Source organism: Hipposideros armiger, unplaced genomic scaffold (assembly GCF_001890085.2).
Source record: "Hipposideros armiger isolate ML-2016 unplaced genomic scaffold, ASM189008v1 scaffold_790, whole genome shotgun sequence".
Taxonomy (NCBI): domain Eukaryota; kingdom Metazoa; phylum Chordata; class Mammalia; order Chiroptera; family Hipposideridae; genus Hipposideros; species Hipposideros armiger.
The window spans coordinates 278,076-303,622 of record NW_017732140.1 but is presented as its reverse complement, the minus strand read 5'-3'; the positions used below and the strand labels follow the sequence as shown (position 1 = coordinate 303,622).

Below are 25,547 nucleotides of genomic sequence, written 5' to 3'. Positions count from 1 at the left end.
TCACTGGCGGGTGGGAGGTGTGTCCACGTCACACTGTACGGAGGGCACCTGGGCTTGTGGTCATTTAGGAAGACAGAGTCGACCTCACATTGCATTCACTGAGCCCAGAGCGGGGCTGGCCCCCAGCAGGTACTCAGGAGATTTTCGTTGAGCTCACGTAGTCCCCGTCAGAGCCTCCAGATGAGGAGGCTGAGACTCAAGAGATTTGCGAGGACTGGCTCAAGGCCCTCAGCTCTGCCCAACTGTGCCACACTGCCCCCTAGTGACCAGAGGCGGGGTGTTCAAGGTCGCAAGTCCTGACTGCGTTGACATCGGGGACTTGGCCCTGCAGTTCCCGGGACACGTGGGTAAACTCTTGAACCTCGGCAGGTTCTGGCACAGACGGAGGTCAATGCACATTGTGTCATCACGCTCCGTCATACTAGGGACCCCCCCCCCAGTGACGCCCTTAGAGATCTCTGCGGTCACTAGGGGGCAGTGTGGTGCGGTCTGGACCTGGCGCTGCTGAATGGTTGGTTGGCTGTGGGGTAACCCACCACAGGGTGAGACTACTCTGACTTATCGGGGAAGCCATTCAGTGACTCCTGTTGTCCCCAGGATGAAGGCCACAAACTTTGAAGTGTCTTGGGAGTCCCCACGCGCTCCCTGGCCTCCCCCAGCCTCAAATTGTCAAGGCCCCAGAGCTTTCCCTCCTGCCTGGATCAGCAGAACTAGGGGCCCAGGCCCTGGAAACCTGTGGGAGTCAGAGCAGCAGCCCGTGGAAAAGCAGGGGGCTCCGCAAGGCCCGGGTTCGGTTAGCAGTGCTGTGCCAGTGGCCACGTCCTTGGCTTGGTCATTGCACGGTTATGTAAGATGCTGTGACTGCAGGAGCTGGGCGAAGGGCACATGGGAACTCTCTGAACTATTTTTGCAACTTCTATGCAAGTCTAAAACGACTTCAAAATAAAAGTTTAAACACTGAAAGGATTTCATCTAACAACAGCAGGATACTCATCCTTCTGAAGCTCACGTGGAACATTCACCAAGAATGACCACGTCCAAGATAGACCATAAAATACACCTTCATAAGGATAGAAATCATACAATGTCTGCTGTCAGGCCACAATGGAACTAAACTGGAAATTAATAGCCAAAAGATAACTGGAAAACCCCCAGATACTTGGAGAGTAAACAACACTCTTCTAAATAACCCATGAGTCAAAGAAGAAATCTCAAGAGAATTTTTAAAATATTTTGAACTAAATGAAACCGAAAATACAACTTATCAGAATTTGTGGGAGTCTGTTCTTAGAGAGAAATTTATAGCATCGAATGCATTCATATATGAGAAGACAGATCTAAAATCAATCACCTAAGCTTCTACCTTAGGAAACTAGAAAAAAAAGAGCAAATTCAATCAAAAGTAAGCAGAAGAAACCAAAAAGACACCGAAATATCCCTGCTCAATGTCTCAGTGTTGGATGTGCAATTTATCAGCAGAATTCCTCCAGGTGGTGCGTACCCCACGGGCTGCATGTTTTGGCTTCGTAGGTGTGGCTCATACCTGTCTGCTGCCTAAGGTGCCAGGGCACCTCCTTTGTTTTCTTTGGAGTCTCCCAGGTTTGTGGTTTCCCCGCAGTTCGCATCTGGCCTCTGCCTCTCACTGGCAGGTGGCTTGGGCAGGCTATGCATTCCCGCCGAGCCTCAGTGGGCTCACCTGTGTGCACAGGTAATGAGCGCTCCTTAAAGGTTAGCTGCTGCCAGAGGGGCAGCGGTGGTGCTGTGTGCTTTGCTCTGAACTTCATTCATTTCCTGTGTGCTGGAAAGGACACGGGGCTTGTCCCTGTGGGTAAAGCACTTCCTCATGGGTCCTCCCGCCACCGCCAGGAAGGCAGGGTTTCCTGAGGGGACCACGGCATCAGCGGCCGTGAGCACAGCTCACGCCCACCGGGCCCAAGCCGAGGGAGAGAAGGGAGCCGCTGGGGGCAGCAGTGGCTCTGACTCAGTAACTCCACCGGCCAGGAAACGCAAGCAGGGGCGCCTGAGGCTCAGCCAGCACCCAGATAAGTCATTCCTCCTGGGACGGAGGGGTAGGGAGGAAGGACAAGATCGCTGGATAGTGACACGTGGAGACAGGGCAACAAAAGTGCCTGCTACGGGTGTTAACGCTATTGACATCTTCTCCATCATCGTGATATCTACCCTGAAAAACCTCTGCCTCCTTACCACTTCCCACCCGTTAGGATGGCCATTATAAAATAAATAAATAGAATAAAAAAGTGTTGGCGGGGATGTGGAAGAATTGGAACCCTGTGCACTGTTGGTGGGAATATCAAATGAGGCAGCTACTATGCAAAACAGCATGGCAGTTCCTCAAGAAATTGAAAACAGAATTACCTTATGACCTAGCTATTTCACTTCTGGGTCTATACTCCAAAAAATGGAAAGCAAGGTCTCCAAGAGATATTTACTTACTACCTCATGTTTATAGCAGTGTTATTCACAGTAGCCAAAAGGTAGAAGCAACCCAAGTGTCCATCAGTGGATGAATGGATAAACAGGACGTGCTCTGTCCATACAATGAAATATTCTTCAACCAGAAAAAGGAAGGAAATTCCGACACTTGCTACAAAAGGGACGTACCTTGAGAACATTAAGCTGAACATTAAGCTAAGTGTAATAAGCCAGACACAAAAAGACAAGTACTGTGTGATTGCATGCCTACGAGGTCCCTACAGGAGGCAAATTCACAGAGACAGAAAGCATAATGGTGGGGGCCAGGGGCTGGGGGCAGGGGACGAAGGGAGTTGTGTAATGGGGCCAGGGTTCCAGTTCTGTAAGATGAAAAGAGCCCAGAGATGACGGCGGAGATGACGCCACAACAATGTGAGTGTACTTAGTGCCACTGAACTGGACATTGAAAAGTGGTTAAGATGGTAAATTGATGTTTTGTGTATTTTACCACAAATTAAAACAAAAATAAAAACAGTGATTGAATTTCTAAAAATCAGTAAAAATAAAAAGAACACTTACATTTCCGACTTAAATACCTTCCTGCACAACTTTATAATGCAATGGTGCTGGTACTGGAAACTCAAGCCCCAAACTACTCCTACTTCTCGTGTCACTAACGCCCCTTCCCCAACCTCCCACCGGCTGGTTCTTATCTCAATGAATAGTGTCATAGAGAACAATAAGCTGTTAAGAAAGTCTATCAGTAAGTATTTCCACAACCTAGAAATTGTGTCGTATTTTGTGGGGGAGGTGAGTCTGTCTTTTTTTCCCCCAAGAAAATACTGAAATTAGTTTTCTGGTTTTGCCAAGATGAGGAGCTCAATTAACATCAAAGGAGCCTGTCAGACGCAGCCCTCCCTGCCCACTGCCTGCTCATCCTGTGTCCCCTTTCATTCATTCAATGGATGTGTTTGGAGAGCCTGCGCTGTGCCAGGCATTGTCCCAGGTGCCGCGGATTCGGGGGTGCACAAAACGGACAAGGGCCATGCTCCTCGCCCTAGCTGGGGAGACAGAAAAACAAGTAGATAAGTAAATGGGTACGTTCCTTCTTGATAGAAGAGTGACAAGAACAGTAAGGAGGGCGAGGGGCATGTCCCTCATCTCCGGTCTGAGCCAGACTGGGCACTCCCATTCCACCTTCCTCCCCTCCCACCTCCCGGGCAAGTAGAGCAGCCTTGGGATGCATCTGTGGTCCCCACACTGTGAGCCCTTCAAGGTGGACCGGGCCTGGTAGCTCTGAATCTCTAGTGCCCAGGGCCAGTGACTGCCAGAGGCTGGTGGTTTAATTCCTGAAGGCTGGGCTGGACCAGCAGCTTCAGGGGGCCGTTCCTGCTCCGCCAGCGCCCCCTGCTGGGAAGGAGCTGTTCCTGCAGCCACGCGAACTCACACTCCCACAGGAGGGGGCTTCTGTGCCTCCCTAGTCCCTTCCTCCTGCCCCAGAGTCTGTTGTGACCACACCTGATCCCTCCCCTTTGAGGATGAAGATCACAAAGAAGAATCATTCCAAAAGAAATCAATTTCCTTCTCTATTACTGGTACTAACTGTTTAGGCCACTTTGGACAATGTTTTTTTTTTGTTTTTTTGGTTTTTTTTTAATTTTTATTGGGGAATTGGGGGAAGGGGAACAGACAAGTTGCTGTCCTTTTGTTCTTCAGTCTAGTTGTGGAGGACGTTGCTTCACTGGCCCAAGTTGGCACCATCATTGCGCTCTTCCCGGGCGAGGCAGATCAGTTGCCGGCTTCTGGACGGCCACCCACGGTGGCTGCTGGCCGCTCACGCTGGCTGCTGTCTACACACGGTAGCCCATGGCAACCCACTGCAGCAGGGGCTGCAGCCTACGCCATCCCTGGCGACTCACCGCAGCCCAGCTCCAGGTCGAGCTGTTGTTCAGCATCTTAGCTGTGGAGGGCAGTGTCACTGGCCCTCATATGTGGGATCCAAACCGGGGCCCTCTGGCGTCCCAAGCCAGCTCTTAACCAACGTGCCACTCGGCCGGCCCTAGCCCGTGATTTTTAACCTTTAGAACGATGGTCCTATAAGTTCTATAATAACACCCGAGGCATGGTTAAGAACAAGGCCTTCTTGGAGCCCACAGGAATGCTTGTACAGATTTAACAAGCCCAGTCCCCGCACCTTGGGTTGGACTAAGTTGGCACCTGACCTTCTCTCCTCCCACTGGCCTGCCCAGCTCTTGGGAGAATGGCAGCTTATTTTTCTTGGTGTCTTCAGCCCTCCCGTGGTGCTAGATTTCCCATTCAACATTTGACTGAATGACTACATCTGCCTTTCTGTCTCCCATTCCTTATGGGGTACCTAGTTTCTGTCCAGCCATTTATTCACTCCACCAGGCTGACAGTCATTCATTCCACAGGTAACTGAGTGTGCCAGGCACGGCGTCACCTGCTGAGGATACAGGTGAGGTTGATCAGGACAGACAGAGCCCGGGCCCCCCTGGAGGTAGGTGAGGCAGACACAGTAATCAAATGATACAGACACAATTGTGGCAAGTGCTGTGAAAGAAATGCACTGGGCGTCTATCTTCCGGGTTCAAGGTGAGGCTGGAGGGGCGTGAGCGAGGGCGACCCAACACAAGGTCAGTGAGGCAGCCAGATCCTGTAGGGCCTGGCAGGCCATAGAACAGAATTTGGATTTTATTCTAACGTAACAAGGAGCTAATAAAGGTTTAGGCAAAGCCCAAGATATCTGATTTATGGTTTTTAAAGACCCCATTGGCTGCTGGGTACCATGCAGAATGGCTTGGAGAGGGGAGGGGAGGCAGAAAACCACATTCGCGACTGTTAAGAGGCCCAGGTGAGATGGGGTAATGGGGTGTGTGTGTGTGGACATTTGGGGTATGTTTTGGGTGGTGCCTGCAGCCATACTGAGAATTGGATGTTAACTCTTACGATTAACAGCAGATCATTCTAAGCCAAAGTCCTTAGAAGATACAGCCACAAGAGTCCATGAGGCGAAGTTTCTGGTAAAGAAAAAGTGGGGGTGACAAGGCAGATAGGACTCGAGCTGGGCTTGCGTCTCATGTCCAAGAGGAGCTGGTCGCTTGGACTCCCTGCCAGCCTGAGCCTATCTTTCTCCTTATTCACTTACAGCAGCAGGAAAAAAATCCTTCAGAACTAATGCTTTACATCTTCCCGTGCTGCCTCGTCTGACAGCTGTTTCGCCAAGCTAGTTTAAAACTTTAAGTTCCAGGCCATTATTATTAACTCTCAGTGTCTCTCGTGTTTCAAGAAATACGTGTCGTTATAAGTCAAGTTGTATCCACACACAGCATGCACATTTACTTATTGTCTGTGGCTGCTTTGCAGCGTGAGGGTGGAGTGAGTAGTTGTGACACCACATGGCTGCCATCTCTGTACCTTTAGGGACTTCGCTGACCTGTCCTCCATCAGTTAGCAGGTTCGCACCAGGCTGACGCCAGGACCCCACACTCACATCTATGATGGACCCACTTCCTCACACACGATTCAAGACTTCATGTTCCAAAGTTCTGGTTTTGGGGAAAAGAAGCCACAGGTGCTTGCTAGCTTCTTAAAATCCAATGTTATGTGTGTGCATAAGCTGACTCCTGGATGCCCAGGGCTCCCCTTGGGCTGGGGGGATGCCCTACGGACCCCTGAAAACTCTGAGTGATTATTTTGCTCTTGGGTGTGGGAGTGGAGAACAATTGACTCCAGTATGATTGGTGGGGTGCCCTCTCAAGCTTTATTAAAGCCCATCCCCATCCGTTTCTTCTTCTAGCGAGTGGAGGAGCACCAGACCCCAGTAGCAGATGGTCCACAGGGGTCACCCAAGATGACAACTGGGTCCCCCCTACAGCTCCCCCTCCCAACTTGTTGACTTATGAAGAGGTGGAAGGACCGGTTTTCCAAGATGCAGAAGGGCCCTCTTAACTTTCCAGGTGGTCAGGGGTGGGAGAGGAGGGAGGCAGGTCTGAAGGTGGCAGTGCCAGAAAGCAGGGGTGTGCCTCGCTCCCCCAACTCCCACTCTTGAGACAAATGACCTTCGTCTAATCTGCCTTGAACTGTGCAAACCAGCTTCAAGTCCCCATTCCAAAGAAGGCCTTGCACTAATCTCTATTTAGAAACCCCATAAACACCAATTGACTAATTTCAGACCCCAAGTCCCTTAGAAATAAGCTGCGTATGCAATCATGTAAATTATCGTCCAAACCAGGACTTTAAAACAAAATGTACCACCAGAAAATTACATGATGAGCTTTAAAAACTGTTAAGTTGAATTTCCTTCTTTTACCGGTTATTATACTCTTAATTACTTATACTTTTAATTACTCATACTTCTTTTATTATATTTATAAAAGTATAATAACTTTTTACCCATTATTATACCTTTAATTTTCTCAACCTAATCTACTTTTTTTGTAGGTAATGAAAGTAAATAAGCATTATATAATCCTAATTAAGAAAGGTTTACTTAATAGCACATTTGTTCACTTATGCTTTCTGGAATTTAGGGTGTCTATTATGAAAATATCAAACCTCAGCTTTAAAGTTATTCTCACTTTTCATAATTTGTCCTAATTACCACCTACTCTTTAATACTAACCACAAGTTTAAAAAGCATTTTAGCAATATAGATGTGATGCAAGGAAGCTATTTTCATATTCAGTGACTGGCATAGGGATATACTAATTACTTGCATAAGTACTCAGCTGTTGCCAAGTATTAAAATGTAAGTTCATTGTTCTTTCAGCTTCTAAATTCTGGAGTTCCTGAATTTGTAATCAATGAAACTACCTGAATAAAAAATGTAAATGTGTGACATAGAAGGTCCATGAAAGCTAAGGTTGAGATTAAATTGTCCGATTTTTCATAACACATAGCTAAGTGAGAATATACCTACTCTATCAACCTCAGAGAGCTCTGATACGTGACACAAAAACGACCTAAGCTGGATGCTAATTTGAGGTCTACTACCTAGGAGGACCACCTTATAAAACAGATGAGGATCACAGTCTTTCAGATGCCAATGTTGTCTACAGCTACAAACAAAAAACCTCGTTTTCTGTGGGGGAGGGGAGTGGGCAGGGGGGTAAGATTCCATGTTGTCAGGGTGAAAGAAAATCATACTACAAATAATTTAACTGTTCATTTTGAGGGAAAAGAAACATATAATGCCGTGAAACAGGAGCTAAGGTTAGTTTTTCACATTAGCCTTCTAAAGGAGGTATTTGCAAGCCACTTTCCTTTATCACACTCCTAAAACCATACCAGCAACAGGTCTATTTCCAAACAGAAAAGAAATATGTAAAGTCCTTTTCAGAAGGAAAGCTTTTACCAAAAATGTAAAATTTTTATTAGTTTAAATTATAAACCAAACGCTGTTGATCATATGCAGGCATGTTTGCTGTGGGCAAATTATTGGGTTGTTAGAAAAGTCACGACGTATTTTTTCTGCGTCATGACTTTTCCGACAACCCAACAAGATTGTGGGGTCATATTTTTAATACGACTTCAGAATTGGTTGCAATAAATCAATACATTTTCTCAGAAGTTGCATGATTTCCTTCGGTTTACCATCTATGATGTGGAAAGTGTAATATAATGTAAAATAATTTACCATCTACCCTAAGAGTAAGCTATAGAAAATTGAATCACCATTACAGTCGAATAACAAGGTTTTAAGGTCTCAGCAGTTTCTCTTAAGGGTATATAAATATATAACTCTTGAAAGGTAATACTGTTTTTTCGAGCTGTAATATCCATAAAAATAACAGTTCCGCCACAGTGCAGATTAAGTGCATTCATTTGCTTTCGTGATGACCCCCACTAAGCAGCTTTCAGGTTAGCATTGGAAGATGCAGAATCATACATCCTATGTGAAATAATGAAGACAGTTGAAAAACAGAATGTGCAAATAATAAACTTTAAAATTCCATACTCTAACATCGTATGTCCATTAACAGGATTTCCAATTGATTTAATTAATACTCGAGATAATCTCAGATCGCAGCGTCCTCTTGCAACGCTGTCCGGCTGACTCAGATCTGAGGTCTCTCGCTGCAACAGGGAAAGTGGTCCTCGGTCCGAAACAGGACAGGGGGTTCGTAGCGGGCCTGCTGGGGCCTGCTGGAGGGCCCCTTGTTGAAGATAGAGGGCACTTGAATTGTGTGCAGCAGTTTTCTGAATGTACTGGGGAAAGTCCCCAGCTCGGCCTCCGCCCTGGCGACTTGCTCCTCCATTCTGGCCACGCTGGTGCCAATCATCCGGACGAAGGCCTCAAGTCTGTCGATCTTGCTGTACACCTGCCGCATCTCGGTGGCTTTCGCGTAAATGCGAGGCACGCCCTCGCTGACCACATGGGAGGAGTCGCCCCGCAGCATGTCCAGCATGCCCACGAACTCGTCCACCCTCGTGAGCAGGTCCTCCAGGCTCGCGTCCAGGGCCTCGACCTCCAGCCGCGCCTCCGCTCCAGGCAGCAGGCAGGCGGAGTAGCCCGCGGCGGCGCGGCGCAGCAGCGGCAGGTCGCGGCCAGGCGCGCCCGGCTCCGGGCCCTCGTCCTCCCACGGCACCGAGGCGCTGCTGTGGCTCTGGGACACGTTGCCGCTGTCCGCGCTCCAGGCGGCGCCCTGGGGCTCGGCCTCCTCCGCCGATCCCTCGCGAGACAGCTCACGACTCGCCGGGGGACCCTCCATGGCCCGAGACGGCCGGGGTTACCAGCCCACTTCCGCCCTCCGCGCGCGCACGCGCACGCGCTCGCACAGCACGCAAGCCCCTGCTTCCGGCCTTCGCGCACGCGCACGCACCACGCACGCTCCCTGCTTGCGGCCTCCGCGCGTTCGCGCACGCGCGCTAAGGTTTCTGAGCGCATGCCCTCAGTCAGAAACCTTTTTAAAAATGAAGGTATACCGGGATTATAGTAAAGTGCATACATCTTGAGTGTACACATTGATTATTTCTTACCGAGCCATACAACCATGTAACCTCCACACAGATCAAGACAAAGTACGTACGTGGTCGGGACCCAGGAAGGGATCCCTCCTAGCCCTAGTTTCTTGCCACTTAACGGTAAAATGGAAGAGATGAGAAATAAGCAAAAGGAAGGTCTATTAAACCTGATACCCTTGATGGCTTCGCAACTTCTCGGCCTCTTCAGATGGCTAAAATAAATAAAATTCAGAAATAGCGCATAACAAAGATCAAATCCAGGGCACCGCCAGAAAAACCAGAGGTATGACGGTAAAATCCCTCTTCCCAACTCCCGCTTCAGTTGCCCAATTTATTATTAAACAAGTCAATGCCATCTTTGTGTAAAATAATTTTTTCCATTTTCATGCTCAATTATTAGGTATTGAATGGCGAGAGTTTAGAAAGCAGAGAAGCAAACAATACAAAATCCTTTTTAAATGAAAACATGTCCGAAAAATCGGAGGTGGTGGCCCAGAGTACCATTCGGTCAGAATAACGGCTCTTTAAAGAGATTCAGGCTGTGCCTGCAAAGCCTCTCAATCAAACAGTAAATAGAGTCTCCAGGGAGCTTCAGGGCTTGTCCCTTGGCATTATCAGCAGAGGCACAAGTTAGACAAGAACTTACCTCCAACAGATTTGAAGGTGGGGCTTTGTCTTATGGAGTGAACTCCAATGAAATTCACAGGAAACCTACAAAGTTTTAAAGATAATTATATCAGGAAAAACACTGCAGCTTAGACTGGAAGGGACAGAGATGGAACAAAATTAAAGGTCTTTTGGACTCCCCACCCCCACCCCAATTTCTACAAGCACGAAGCAGGTTGAGAAAATTACTCATCTGCAAACACATGCTACCTTTCATGAAACAGGAAGTATGACACAAAGGGTGGGACCAAGAGCCATGGAGCTGAGAACCATGGAAAATCAATTCTTTCTAGGCCTTGAGACTGGATTGCAGAATTACTACGGATCAGCAATTCCTTTGTGCCTCCCATATCCCCCCATATTTGAAAGCAATATCTAATGGTTATCTTATGTCTGCCCCAATTGTATATTGGACGTGTGAGGGCAAATACTTCTCTCTTTAGTTTCAAAGTTCTACAGATCAAGAACTGTAGGTTAGGGGTTGGATTTGAGGGACTACTCATGAAGATTTATCTACATCTGATGGCAAAATTCTGGTCTTGGAGTTGATGCTACAATAGAATGTAACTTTGGGGACCTTGGGTGGGGGTGAGTGTGGTTTGCGTGTTGGAAGAACATGAATCATTAGTGGCAGAGAGCAGACTGTGGTAGCCAGCCTTCAAGATGATCCCCAATGATCTCCGCCCCCAGCTGTTCACACTTTTGTGTATTGAGTGTGTACTAGACATGATTTGCTCATAATAAATAGAAAAAGACAGAAGTGATGGTGTGTGGCTTAGAGATTAGGCCATAAGAGGAGATGTGTCTTCTCTTTCTTTCAAATCACTTGCTCTGGGGAAAACCAGCTGCCTTCTTGTGAACTGCTCTATGGGGAAAACCACACAGCAAAGAACTGAGGCCTTTTACCAACAGCTGGTGAAAAATAGCCTCCTTCCAACAACCACATGAGTAGGCCATCTTGGAAGTGACTCCACCAGCCCCATTCAAGCCCAGAGATGACTGCAGTCCCAGCTAATATCTTGACTGCAGCCTCATTAAATATCCTGAACTGAAACAATGAGAGATGTTAATTATGTGTTATTTAAGCTACTAAACTATTGAGCAATTTGTTGATGCAGCAGTAGATAACTAATACACCATTGAAGGAATATACTACAATTTGTTTTATTTGTTTATTTTCTTGCTGATGAACATTTGGGTTGCTTTAGCTCTGGGGCTATAATAAAGCTGCTATGAATATTCTATATGTCTTTTTGTGGACATATGTGCTCAAAATCTCTTGAGTATAAACCAAGGTGTCAAATTTGCTAGGTCATATAGTGTTGGTACATGTTTAGTCTTTGTAGATACTAAGAAATAGTTTTCCAAAGTTGTATCAATTTACATTTACATTATCATGAACTGTATGTATGTATGTATGTATGTGATCACCCCTCCACCACACACACACCCAATTCATAGGTTGAAAGCCTAGACTCCACTGTGGTTGTATTTGGAGTAAAGAAGTGATTAAGGTTAAATGAGGATAGAGCTCTGATCTGATAGGATTAGTGTCCTTATGAGAAGAGCCACCAGAGCACACACTCTCTCCCTCCCCACCCCACCCCTGCCTGTACACAAAGAGATCATGTGAGGACTGCAGGGAGAATGTGGCCATCTAAACACCCGGGAGGGAGATCTCACCAGAAATTGAATTTGCTGGCACCTTGATGGACTTCTAGCCTCCACAATAGTTAGGGGTAGGGAAGTCTATTGTGTAAGCCGCAGACTGAGATCCCCGTCAAGAACGTAGGCGAGTCCCAGATGCCCCACACCTTCCCCGACACTTGGTAATATCAATACCTTACATTGTAGCCATTCTAGTGGAGGCACAGTACTAGCTCACTCTGGTTTTCATTTGCATTTTCCTGTTGTATCATGAAGTTGAACATCTTTTTATATACTTATTGCCCAATTGGACATTCCCTTTTGTGAAGTGCCAGCTCAAGCCTTTTGCTTATTTTTTTTTAGCTGAACCTTCCCAACCACCTCATACTTTTGCTCATTTTTAAATTGAGTTATTTGTCTTTTTCTTATTGATCTGTAGAAGTTCTCAATACAGTCTGAATATGAATCCTTTGTCAGATATACCTATTGAAAATATGTTCCCCCACTCTGTGGCTTGCCTTTTCACTGTCTTACGAGTGTCTTTGATGAAGTTCCTAATTTTAATAAAGTCCAATTTATCAAACCAGGAAAGTTTTGAGAGAGAAAGGGGACACTATTAACAATTACATCAAGATACAAGATGTAAAATCTTGGGTGAACCATGTCATATGATTATTACAGACTATACGGATCATATTATGATATTAGGGATCATATGTCCAATGCCCATCCTAGGGTTATAGATGGAAATTGATACCCAGAGAGATGTATTCTGGTTAACCAACTTGTCCAGGCCACAGAGGAAGTAACTGGAGGTGTGAGGTCTTAATTCAGGATTTGTCTGACTCCACCACCTACCTCCATACACTGTTTGGTACTAATGATAACACGACAGCCACCGATATCTACCAGGGCGCTGGTATTTGTAAAACCCTTTCATGCAAATCGTCTCACTTATGCCTCTTCCCATTGACAGAGACTCAGGCTGGGACCACTGGTCTTTGTTTATAAGGCTGGAAAACGGAAGCTCTGATCTGTGGCGCTGGTGCCAGCAACAGCCCTCCAAATGACTGCTACTGTGGCGCTGGGTGAACAAGCCTGCAAATAGACTTCATCCATTCCCACGAGGGCACACTAGTGGTGCTGACAGTTTTCTGCTAAATGACTATTAAAGCAACATTTACTGAGCCCCTGCTATTTCTCAGACCCTGTGGGTGGTGGGGACACAGAGGTGGCCAAGACCAGAACCTGCCTCAAGGAGCCTCCTGTCTGCTGGAGGGGCCTCTATCTTAGGGAAGAAGGTCTTCTCTCTAAAGCAGTGGTTCTCAACCTTTCCCAGGGGTCGCCTAAGACCATCGGAAAACACATATTTTCGATGGTCTTAGGAACCGAGACACCGCTCCTCTATCGTCTCCAGGCCCACATGCAGATACGCCCACATACGAGTACCCGGGGATCCCTGTGAAAGGGTCGTTGGACCCCCAAAGAGGTCGTGCCCCACAGGTTGAGAACCGCTGCTAAAGCTTTCCCTAAGGTCCTACTTGCAGCCAGGCTGCGGGGAGGGGCTGAGGACAGGGCCGGATCACAAGTGGCCCTTTACCTTGGGTTGCTCCGTCTGCTGGAGAGGCACCAAGAAACTACTGCCCAAAACAACCCCAGGCAGCACCGAGAAACCGCCCAGAGCGGAAGCGGGAGAGTGAGGGGTGGGAGGCAGTGCTGGGGACGGGGCGTCGTTAGCATCTGAGGGTTTTGACCCAAGGGCCCAGTCCCTAACAGGGAGCATGGGCCATAGTCAGGAGCCAGGACTGTGAACCCAGACGGCTCTGGCCTCAAATTCTGACCACGAGCACGGTGCTCAGCCAGTGTGTCACCTAGCTCACAGGTCTGTTGTGAGAGTGGAACGAATTAATACAAGTGAACCTAACACTGGCGAGCAGTGCGTGCTTGGATAATAAGCGCTGTGAACGACATCCTGTCTTATTCAAACGTGAGGGAGCAGGAATCGCTTTCCTTTAAAAACAAAAGACGTAAAAGCCCTGGAAGCTCTGACGGGGTGGTGAACTAACTACGCACCCACTTCTGCCCCGAAAGGGCTGATCAAAGAAAGGGGCGGGGCGGGGCGGGGCGCCGGGGGTGGGCGCGCGCGCGCGCGCGGCCTCTGCGTGCGCGCGACCGAGGCCTCTTTGCGCGCGGGCGGCCGAGGCCTCTTTGCGCGCGCGCGCGGCCGCGCCTCGGTCTCGCCGGAGGCGTGGCCGTTGAGGAGCCGGCCGTGTAGTGAAACGGCCGCCAACGCGCGCGGGTTGACGGCTGCGAGTCCATCTTGATGGCGCTCCGCTGTTTGCGCGCGAGGCCTTTTTTCCCAGAGCAGTTGTGAAGCGAAAGGCGGAAAGGGGGTGGGGGGGGAAAGATAATTCGGAAATAACTTGACCAGGAATGTGGGTGGCTTCGACTCGCGCAGTAACGGCCCCAGGGGGTGCGGGCCTGAAGACGTGGCAGGAAAAATGGGCCCTTGGACCTGGACGAGCTGGAGCCCGAGGAGGAAGTGGACGTGCTGGAGCCCGAGGAGGATTTCGAGCAGTTCCTGCTGCCGGTCATCCACGAGATGCGGGAGGACATCGCGGCGCTCACCCGGGAGCACGGGCGGGCGTACATGCGGAACAGGAGCAAGTTGTGGGAGATGGACAATATGCTCATCCAGATCAAAACGCAGGTGGAGGCCTCGGAGGAGAGCGCGCTGAACCACCTGCAGAATCCAGACGACGAAGTCGAGGGCAGAGTGACCAAAAGGTGCGAGAAGGCTGAGGAGAAGGCCAAGGAGATCGCGAAGATGGCAGAGATGCTGGTGGAGCTGGTCTGGCGGGTAGAGAAGAGCGAAGCGTGCTGAGCGCGCCGGCGGGAAGCCGGTAAACGCCGTCAGCGTGGTTCCGCCGCCTTCTGCGTGATAGTAACAGCCGAGGAATGCAGCCCCAGGCTCCCGGCATCGACACCTGGGCCGTGGGAGCGAAGCTGGGGTGGAGAGGAAGGGGAATGCGTGCTACTTGGGAAAGGTGTTAACAGACGCTGGTTTTTATGGCCCCGCCCTCCCCCGCTGGTAATTATAAAAAAGTTATGATAACCGGGTTTACTTTTGTGAAACAAAAACACCCATTGTAATAGGACAGTCGCTGGAGGTAGACCTGCCGAGGCACTACCTAAGGAAACTAAAGTCTGGAGGATGGGAGGAAACCCAAGGAAACCCAGGTCCTAGAGCAAAATGGGGGGGGGGGGGGGACAAAAGTGGGTGGTTGACAACACCGGGAAAGAGAAGTAGAAAAGTGTGAAGCTGTAGGCCTTCGTTCGACACTTCCAGGTTTTTCTAGAAGGCAGATACGGGAGAGGACCCTGTCTGAAAGAAGTGATATTCTGTATTCTGGTGGGTGGATAGTTTTTTTGTGTGTTTTTTTTAACAACATCAGGATGCAGATATCTGAGGATGTCTTGATGGTAAATTTCTTCCAATTGTGCTTTAGGTTCACAGCTGATGGACTCTGGCCAACTGGTAAGGATGGGCCGACACCTGGAGGAACTGCAACAGCTCGTTTCTGTCTCTGTGTGGGTTTGACCCCCACGGAACAGTCTCCCTTACACTCAGTGACCTCGATATGGGTTTAGGTTGTCAAATGTATTTGGTTCCTGAAAAAAGAACTTTTGTTTGAGACGTACTCGTAAGAGAAACAGGGCTGAATCAAAAGTTGTTTCAGTGGTCACGTTTATTGTTATTTTGTCATGTTTTTGAGACGTTGGGGGCACAGCCTTAGCATTTCGCTGTTACCCACGTGACTTACTTGTTTTCTGGAACTTTGGACCACGTGAAGACTTGGGGTCAGAGTCTTCCAACTTTAGATGTGCAGTTTGGATGTAGCTGGTGAAGACCGTAGGAGTGAGACTGCTTGGGATAAGCCGGGCAAGAACTAGAAGAAGGCAGTTGAAGACGGAAGACAATCGTGTATATATTTTGGAACTTGAATTCCTCTGTGAGACAAAGGAGGAGCTATGTTTTGTGGCATATTGTCTGGTGTGTATTGTGGAAGCTGTCAGGTGAGCTTATTTAGACGACCTAGCGTACTCTAAGTAACAAGTTGCATAGGGAGTGATGGAGCACATTCACTATTGTAATACTGTCACTCATTACAGGGGTTTCAGAGCATCACATGAATGAGCCAATCTACAGAGAGCCTTGGGAGGCGGGAGAAGGGAAAAGACGCCCTCAGGGCCCATCAAGTCCCCTCTAGTTCATCCGGGTAGTAGACCTGGCCGCCCGGGGTTTGAGGTCAAAATCAAACATGGCATAAGTGTTCATTTGCTTTGAAAAAGAAAGACCTAAAAAGCCTTTAAAAAAAAATGTTTGTTTAGAAGATCAGTGCCCCTGTGTGTGTTAATAAGACTCCTAATTAAATTTCTTTTGAAATGGATGTTCTTCCTTGAGTGTCATCATCAAATGGGAGAGAACTGCTTGTAGTTTGAGGCTCCCTGTAAGCTCTTCTCTGTGAGGAAGAATTGTTTACGGAAGGTGCGTGGGGATAAGATGAAAGAACACTCATTTCTTAACAGAAACAAATTTCAGGCCATCCTGTGATCTAAGCCCCTGCTTTTCGGCAGCTGAAGTCTGTAGTCAGTCAGAGACAACATAGCGTGCTTCCTATCTTGTCTAAAGCACTAGGGATGTAAAGGTAAGACACGCTCTAGGAAGTGGTGGGACAGAAATGGGAACAAGTTATTGCAATAGAGTGTGCTCAGCGCTGCATGGGGAGCCTGGAAAGCTTTTCAGAGCAAGTGACGGAACTTGCCCTTGAATGCTGAGCACAGTTTCTGAAAGTAGAAATGAGTGAAGGCATCAGAGACGCGGAGCGAGGGGAGCAAAGCCCTGGTGAGCTCCAGCGCTGGGGACGGGGCCAGTGAGCTGGGCCCTAAGGGTATGGCGGGAGTTGTGGGAGATGGGGTGAGAGAGGTAAGCAGGGATAAGCGATCTTCATTAAGGAGCTCATTCATCTTCATAAGCCTGTACTTCAACGAGGTTTCACCCTGGGGTGTTTCTTACAGAATGCTAGTGGATGCGCAAAGCCGTAGGGCAGGCATTTTCCAGAACTGCTAAATTGGTAAAAAATAAATACATGTTAATGATGACAAATTGAGATATGTGTTTTGAATTGATATGTAAAAAAGACATTTTTATAATAAATGCCTGGGCACCTAGCGAGGTCATATTTCCAGAATATGAAATATGCTTTGGACCAGCATCCTTGTTCCTACTCCTGCCTTTCTGGGCTCGTCAGGGAAACAGACAAGTACGGCTGGGAGCCACCGACACTGATGAGCAGGGAATGGCCATGACCTCTGCAGTCTGGGAGGCTCCTGGGCTGCACGCGGTGTATGGATGAGGGGAGTTCGAGTGAAGGCCGGAAGGCGAGGCTGGGGCAGAAGTGCCGACGGGACTGAGGCACAGGAGTGGGAAGGACCCGGAGGCTTTCCTGGGGTCAGGACCTGGTGTCCTGTCAGTCAGCCAGACTGAGTTACAAAGTTCTGACAGCTCACCCCGGAGCCTTAGCTTACAGTCAGGAAGGTGTGTTCCTCACATCTGTGTCCATTGCAGGTCCGTGGCCCCATACTTAATCCCAGAACCTGGCTGAAGGCGTAGCTCCTCTGTAAGGTGTTAAGGATCTTCATTTAGGAAAATGTTCAGTATAAACTACTTCACTGATTTAAAAACAGCTGACTACACACACACGTGTGTATATATTTATACAGTGTATAAATACATTTTCCCCTTGATTAACTGACCGTATAGTACACTCACAGGGTTGCATTGCCTGCCTTCAGTATCCCAGGGCTTGATTCTGAGCCTTCATGGCCAGAGCCTTAGAGTCTCCTGAATCGTTTTTGGTCCTGGGCTCTGATGCAGTGCATTGTGGCGATAAGCTAATTGTCTTAACCTGAGCTTGTGAGGAAAACGTAATTCAGAGGCATAGAGGGGTGTGTATTTCCCTATTTGTTTTAACTGACAAATTTTCCCCGTTGGATTCATATCAGTAGAACTTAAACAGCTTCAAAGACAGCTAGAAATTTGGGATTGGCTTGTCATTAGTCTGTCATGGATGAGCCGGTCATGGCCAGACTCCTTTCGCTCTGAAATCTGAAATTCTAATTTCTCTTCCAGAAGACCTGGGAAATTCTACAACCTTTGCTTGGATTGGCTGGCTTGCGATGCCTGAGTCTTCAGTAATGTTTTGTTTCAGTACTTCTCCGAGTTTTGCTTTTTCTGAAAAGACGAATGCCCGATATCCACATGGCTCACTGTGCCATTTTCTGTCCCATATCCCCAACTAACCAATCCATCCACCCCGGCCCACTTTCTCCCTCTCAGAAGTGTTTGCATTCTTTGTAGGAAGACTCACCCACACGGACACACAAGGTTGTTGCAGCAGCACACCCATGTGAGCACCTCCTGGTAATCAAGGTTTGGATATTCTAGGAGAGCTGGCTGTGAGCTCGAGGCTGACCCCCCACCCACCCCAGGGGCTTCTGAGGGAAGGCAGGCTGGCAGCTGTGGGGAGAGAAGTCAGGGCGGTGGGAAAGGCGTGGCTGGGCATGTAGGGAGAGCCCACAGGGCCCCCACGGGGGCCATTAGAGGTCGCCTGGGAGGCCTTCATGCCGCAGGTGTGTGGGGCATAAGCGCTGGGGCAAACCAACAACAGAGTGAAGAAAACAGGAGCAGCAAATAGAGAAAGAAGCTACGGCCTCGGCCCCTCCCACGCTGTGGGCACTGCCAGCCCAAACCCGGAGAGGTGCGTTCAAGCCTCTGCTCAGACGTTTCCTTACCAGGGAGGCCCTCCTGGGCTCTCCTGCTTAAAACAGCACTGCCGTCCACCGTTCCCACCCTTTGTGTTTCTTCTCACTGCCGGACATGGGGCTAGTCGAGTACTGTCTGACTTCTCCCGGTAGAATGTCAGCCCCCTGAGGGCACGGCCTCTGTCCACTTCTGAAATCCTGGCACTCAGACCAGTGCTTGGCTGTTACATGATTGGTGCTTATTAATACTCGAAAGAATGAGATGCAATTGGGTATGTCAGTTTAATTGAAATTTTATTGTGTCTGCTTACCAGTGCAGATGAGAAGTTTCTCAGCCAGGAACATCAGTGTCATTGTTGACACCTGCCTCCTTAGCAGCCCCCACCCCCCGCCCCAGTCCCTACATTGATTCTACCTCCAGAGCACACGTTGTATTCACTCAGCTCCCTCCAGCTCCTCCAGGCCACTGGTGCCAATAGTCTCCTCACTGGCCCCGCTGCTTGCAGCTTTACTCCAGTTAGAGTGAGTGGGGCTATGTCAGTTCCCTGCTTAAAACCGTTGAAAACTCCATTTTACCACAGATGTTTTAATTTATTCATCAATGTTACTTAGCTCCTACTGTATACCAGGCACAGTTCTAGGCACCAGGAGACACAGCAGTGAACAGACAGTCCCAGAGCTCTGCCTCGAGCCTGATTCTAGTGGTGGAGATTCACAGGAAGCAGGATAAATCAAGTAGCATGTTACCTGGAGATGAGTGCTTGCGTTTCCTTGACATAAATAGTTCATACATTACGAGAATTTCTCCATCTCTTACCCCGGTTTTCCGCAGCTGCTGCCTCCGATTTAAGCCCCGCCCCGCTCTCAAGTTTTCATCCTCACAATGTTCCATCTTTCCTCTCTCTGGTTTGCCTTCCACCTGCCTCTTTCTAAACTCTAACACCTACTTCAGCCGAGCTCTGGCTGTCTGAACGCAGCCTGTCTGCAGCCTCGGTGTGTGGCTTTCCCACACACTCCACTTCTTGGGTGAAGCAGTTCTGCCAGGTGGCTGCAGTTCCTAAAAATGGGTGTGTGTGTGTGTATATATAGTTAATTCTTGTTATTTGCATTGTTATGTTCTATAAAGTCACCATAAACACTGAATTAGCAAATACTGAGTCATTGCCCTCGGGGAAATGCAGGCTTAGGTTCCTGCCAGCCTGTGGCCACATTTGCATCAACCAATCAATACAGAACGTTGTTTTATGTGTGTTTCTGTTTAAAGACATGTTATTTAATATGCATTATTAATTCACTAACATTGAACTCACAGCCAACAGCACTGTATCTTATGCCTCAACGAACCTTATCTCACACTCATTTCCTCCGTGAGGCACGTCACAGCCTTCCTGCAGTTAGGAACATGTCTCTTTATCTATAAATATATACATATACTTACAAATACAATTGTACCTTGGTTTGCGAGCATAATTTGTTCCGGAAACAAACTACTTGTAAGGCACCGCTCATTTACCACGTTAAAATGTATTAGAAATGTTTGCTCGTCTTGTGGAACACTCGCAAAACACGTTACTCGCAATCCAAAGTTTTACTTTACTCCCTAGTTCTGTCTAGTGGGAGGGTCTGAGAGCAGTGAGCACACCTAGCTTCTAAATACCATTTTCCACAGAAAGGAACATGGGCCACTTGGAGAAATGTTGCTCTCTAGGGCTAGGGCAAGACAAGTATGAGATGCATCCAGACATCTTGCTGTGACGGAAAGCAAGGACATGTTAAAAAAACATTGGGGATATGTCAAAAGGACACAGAGGCCAGCTTGAATGGGCTCTCACTGGCAAATCAGGGTCAATTTGGTCATCAGAACAAATAACAGTAGTAACAAGAACAACCCATTGAATAATATGGGAAATCATGAGTTCACATAAATAGGAATACAGGAATAAATTAAATGCTTGATGAGGCACAGAATATTTGCATAGTTTCAAAGGACCTCGCTACAAAATGCTTGTTGGTTACAAAGGTGAAAAGAATAGCTAGGTAGTGGAGAGACTTGATTTGGCCAGTGGGCGCCAGTTCAGGCTGGCTTCTGAGTCCTTTGGACATTCTGGTCATTATGTCACAAGATGTTCTAGACACAGCAAGGTGTCCTTGCCCCAGCTCTGAACTGGCTGTTTCTTCAAATACCATCTTAATCCAGGGATCAAAGTGGCCATGGTCAGTTGTGGGACAAGCTGAAAGCACACGCCATCTGATAAGACGCAGCAAGAAGAACATCGCATTGCTTCTCTGATAATCTTGCCAAAGATACGTGACTCAGACATAGTCACGAGACAGCATGACACATTCAAATGGACGGAAATTCTACAAAGTAACGGCCTGTAATCTTCAAAGTGTCAAAATCCCAGGGTGGCCAAGGTGAGGAGAGCAGCTCATTGCAGAGAAGTGGGGGCTGGGGAGGCTCTGGTGTGGAACAGGTCACCCTGTGAGCACCCAGGACAATGGCAGGACTTGGGGGAGAGAGGAAGGAAGGAGGTTCCAAAGGCCACAGTGAATGATGAGATGGGAGAGGAGAGGGGGGAGGGGGTGTAGCTGGACAACAGTGCTCGAAAGGGGCAGGGCTTTGACAAGAGGGAGAGCAAGGAATTGTCTAGAAATGGCCCCAGAAACAACACTAATGGCAGCACGTGGTACATGGGAAGAGGGGTGGCTTGCCTTGACAGGTCTGCAAGAGAAGTGGGCGCTGTCCTCGTGACAGGCAAGGAGCACTGGGTGGAGGGCGGGGCAGGTGCTGACGATGGTCCCCCAGTACCTGCAGACCAGGGGCAGGTTCGGGGCCTGCGAGTGGAGCTAGGGCCGTTTCTGAGCGGGAAGGGGCGACGTGATGGGAAGCTGCGGTGGAGGGCACCTCATTGGGCCCCCTCCTACAGGTCCACTGAGAGGAGAGCACGGGCTGACAGGCCTGGAGAACTTAACCCTGAGCTTAGGCTAGGCCTAGCAGACAGGGCACCTGACTTGCTGTGCTCAGCCAGAAGTTAGCCAGGCCATGGTGGTCCCAACGCCCACCCCACCTGGAGAAGGTGAGAATGCACTGTCCTCGCTGGGGAACAGAGCTTAGCCAAGAACCAGTTCTGAAAGTCATCAGCAGGGGGCGCTGGCGACAGCCAGAAGGCCAGGCTGCCGAGGCTGCTACTGCAGGGAAAAAATCAGAAACAAGCTACTGCCTGTTTTCCTAAGCACGATGAAGACACTTGACCTGGGTTAAATGCTTTGTTTGTTAAAAAAAAAAAAATTCTGGAAGCAATCCAAGTGTCCATCGATGGATGAATGGATAAGCAAAATGTGGTCCATCCACACAATGGACTATTATTCAGCTTTAGAAAGGAAGGCAATTCTGACGCCTGCTACACGGGGGATGAACCTTGAGGACATTATGCCACGTGAAATAAACCAGACACAAAAAGACAAACACCGTGTGATTCCACTCACATGAGGTCCCTAGGGTAAGCAAGTCAGAGGAAGCAGAACACTGGTTGCCAGGGGTCGGGGGGAGTTGGTTAATGGGTACTGAGTTTCAGTTTGGGAAGATGAAAAACTTCTGGAGGTTGGTTGCACAACAATGTGAAAATACTTACTGAACTGTACATTTTATGTTACATATTTTTACTCCTCTGACCTAGTAATCCTAGGTTAAAAATGGAATTCATTTTGGGGAAATTTTCATTTTGGGGAAATTTAAGACAGAGATTCATGCATGAAAATATTAACTATAGCATGCTTTTAAAAAACCCCAAAAACGTAAGAACTATATCTTTAATAATGAGCAAAGGATGGTATACTCATTCTAGTGAGTTCCCTGCAGCCATTAAAAAATGTTAGTTGGATGTGGCTTTTGCTTCCCAAGGACCTGGATGCCAGGTGCCTCCAGGAAGCTGTGCGCTCCAGAGGTGACTGTGGACTTCACCCACAAGGACCGTGCATTCTGCATCCTCCACAGGGGACTCCAAATAGAAATGGCCGACAGAGAACCACGGGAGGCTGGTGTGTGGGGCAGGGTTCAGCTCTCAAACCAGACATTATTGCCTCTCATTTGGAGGAGGGGGAGGAGCCACGGATAGATGAAGGGCATTCCAGGGCAGCCGTGCAGCTGTGGGAACTACACTTGCCCGGAAAAGCATCTTCAAAGCGGGGCGCTTTGATGGAGACCGCCCTGTGGGATCACAACAGAAAGCGTGACGAAGACGGGCCCTGTTGTCTTCATGAGGCGAGGCTGGAACTTGTAAGGACCTGTCAGAGAAGCCCCAGGGACACTTGCAGGAAGTGGTACGTGGCCATTTGCATACTCCAGCAGTCTGGGTTCTTAGTTGGGGCACGGAGCCCCCCTCTCCCCTCCAGGTGATGACTCAGAAAAGACTTCTCTCCTTTAAGATGGTGAAAAGTGCAGGATGGCTGCGATCTGGAGAACTAGGCTCCGAAGGCCATGCTGCAAGACCCCTGTGAGTTTTTCTAGGTCCCCCGCTTTGCGTCAATTGCCCAACTCCAAGTCTGGGGTGATGGGAGGGTCTAGGGGGGAGGTCCCAGCTCAAGTGCATTCACCCCAGCTATAAGCGAGGCGGGGAGCGAGGGCTCTGGTGTTTGCAGCAGCTTCTGTAGGCTCTGCCTCCTAACCAGGTGATTTGTTATTCACAGGATGGTGACTAATTTGTGAAGGAGCAAGAAAAAAAAGTGATTTCTACTCTGGTCCACCCTTTCAGCTCCCCCATGTCACATTAACTTGACTTTTCACACTATTTAAATGTGTATCTGCTCCTATCTAACCTAATGCAACTCTCCCTCTTACAAAACCACCAGCCATCCCTTCCCCAGCGAGGGACAAACCAGAGCCTCATATCGGTGTGTCCACCGCCAAGTTCAGGGTCCCTCAGTGATGCCCATTTCTGCTCTGGTGATGTCATCCAGTATAAGAAGAGGCTTCAACTGTTGGGTATTCAAAATGATAAGAAGTCTCAAAATCAGGTCAAATTGACCTAATACCTAAGACCCCGCTTGAGCCACTTTGGTTGCTTTCTAAAGAGTTTCACAAAGCTCGGTGATGTGGCCAGCTGTTCACTGGTGGTGATTCTAATCCTCACAATTCATTTATTCTCGAAGTCTGTTACTGTGTTTTACGGTCTTTGTGACAAGAAAAAATAGCATACCATTAGAAAGATGCTACTTGAAAAAACATGTTTGGAGAGATGGAAGATGGAGGACCCAAGGTTTGGTGAGTGGCTGACTGACTGACTGGCTGACTGACTGACTGACTGGATAAATGAATGGATGGATGGATGCATAGCCCACAATCCTCCCTTGGATGCACTCCAGGGTGGCGCTCACTTTGTGCTGACGAATAAACATAAGCAGGGACTGTGCCCTAGCCATCAGGCTGGCACAGGGTGGGCACTCAGGAAATGGCCCATGAATGGCCTCTTACCAAGTGACCTGTGTTGTTGCATCTCCATCTCTCCACTGGACAGGCAATGAGCATGAAGCGACAGATGAGTGAGTTCGTTGGTGTGTGTGGGGGAGGGGGTACTGAGGCTTTAAGGAAATAATCAGTTTCTCTGAGATCAGGGTCATTTCACAAGCATTTTATTTATCAGAGGGCCATCAGCCGGCTCAGCCCAGAGAAATAACTGCCACCCAAGGCTTTCTGGAAGCCAGGGGCCCTCTCACTGTGCCCCCTTCGGAATCTGGGGCAGCAGAGCAGCAGTTCCGTCATGCCTGGAAGTACTTGTGACATGCAGACGTGAGTGCAGCCACAAACACTATGAACTCGTTGAAGTCCACCTCGGCGTCTCCATTGGCGTCCAGGTCCTTGAGCAGTTTGTCCACAGTATCCTTGTCCCTTCCACTCTGGAGGAGACAGAGGGCCAAGGTCAGCGATGAGGGTGCCTGTGTGGGGCCTGGGCCTCCGCCGAGCACCGCCGCTGGGCAGAGGGAGGAAAAGCGAGTTTGTGCAGCCTCTGCTGTCACACAGGCTTGTGCCGGGGCCAGCTCTAAGAGGTGGCGAGCTGCCCTAACGTGTGCTATTCAGGAATTTTTATTTTATTTAGTTTTTAAGAGGATTGTCTTTGGATCGTATAATGTGCTTTAAAATGATTCCCAGGAAATGCACTCACTCATGCTCTATCTGTGTGCACCTCTAGCTTTGTGGGTGTTGCCTTTTAAAAACTTCCCATCACGTTTACTAAACACCCATCTCATCCTGGCACGGAGCCAGCTGCTGTGCATAAACCTCTAGTCCTCACAGCTACCAGGCAAAGAAGGTGTATTATCCGGCGTTGCAGATGAAGAAATGAGGCAGAGGGTGGCAGGGACCTGAGACCCGGGGAAGAAAGGGGTATCTGGGGTTGAGACTAGGCCCAGAGAGGCAAAGTCCCTGCGCTCCCCTCTGCTCGGGCACCCGGGTTGGACCTCAGGGACCCAGGTCTTCTTTGAGAGGGCCTGGTCGGGCGGTGGGGGTCTCTGAGAGCCTGCTCACGTGACAGTGCCAGAGCACTGTCCTCAAGAAGGGACCCAGCACCACCACAGTGCAGATCCGAAAAGCAGCAGCAGGGGGCGCTGACGGCCCAGGCCCGGATGCGGCAAATTCTATAGTAATCAAACAGTGGTGTGGCCTTGTGGGGAACCCCTCGCAGCCATCAATAGGGAGCTTCCTGAAGTTTGTAGCCGGACAGCCACCGAGTGTTTATGAAGCTCCCACTGTGCCAGGCGCCGGGCTGGGCACGGAGGAAACGGCCACAAGTGGACGCTGCCGAGCGCAGTGCTTCCTCCACTTGGCGGGGCGTCAGCATCGGCTGGAGGCTGGGCTCGTTGAAGGGCCTGAGCCCCCTGCTTTTGCCAGGTTTCCCCGTGACTCTGATGAAACCCAAGTTTGAGAATCCCTGACTTAGCTGCTGCTTCTCCAAATGTGCTCCCAGGACCACCTGCACGAGGCGGGGGTGGGGGGTGGG

The 25,547-nt window shown here is 49.0% G+C and overlaps 3 protein-coding genes across 3 annotated transcripts in view; 1 reads left to right on the top strand and 2 right to left on the bottom strand.

The window, feature by feature from the left end:
• Positions 1-7,801: 7,801 nt before the first annotated feature.
• On the bottom strand, positions 7,802-9,242 carry BLOC1S4 (biogenesis of lysosomal organelles complex 1 subunit 4). The gene has a single exon (XM_019628432.1). It carries the CDS (start codon positions 9,162-9,164, stop codon positions 8,511-8,513), a length of 654 nt encoding a protein of 217 aa, XP_019483977.1. The 5' UTR covers positions 9,165-9,242; the 3' UTR covers positions 7,802-8,510.
• A 641-nt stretch (positions 9,243-9,883) lies between these two features.
• On the top strand, positions 9,884-16,177 carry LOC109374110 (MORF4 family-associated protein 1-like). The gene is made up of 3 exons (XM_019628430.1): positions 9,884-9,924; positions 14,218-14,821; positions 15,240-16,177. Exons 1-2 carry the CDS (start codon positions 9,884-9,886, stop codon positions 14,612-14,614), a joined length of 438 nt encoding a protein of 145 aa, XP_019483975.1. The 3' UTR covers positions 14,615-14,821; positions 15,240-16,177.
• Positions 16,178-24,167: 7,990 nt separating this feature from the next.
• The window catches only part of S100P (S100 calcium binding protein P), a 2,760-nt gene continuing 1,380 nt past the window's right edge, over positions 24,168-25,547 (bottom strand). Inside the window, exon 2 of the mRNA XM_019628429.1 lies at positions 24,168-24,447. Coding sequence (XP_019483974.1) covers positions 24,310-24,447 — 138 coding nt within the window. The 3' untranslated portion in view covers positions 24,168-24,309. The remainder of the gene's footprint in view (positions 24,448-25,547) is intronic.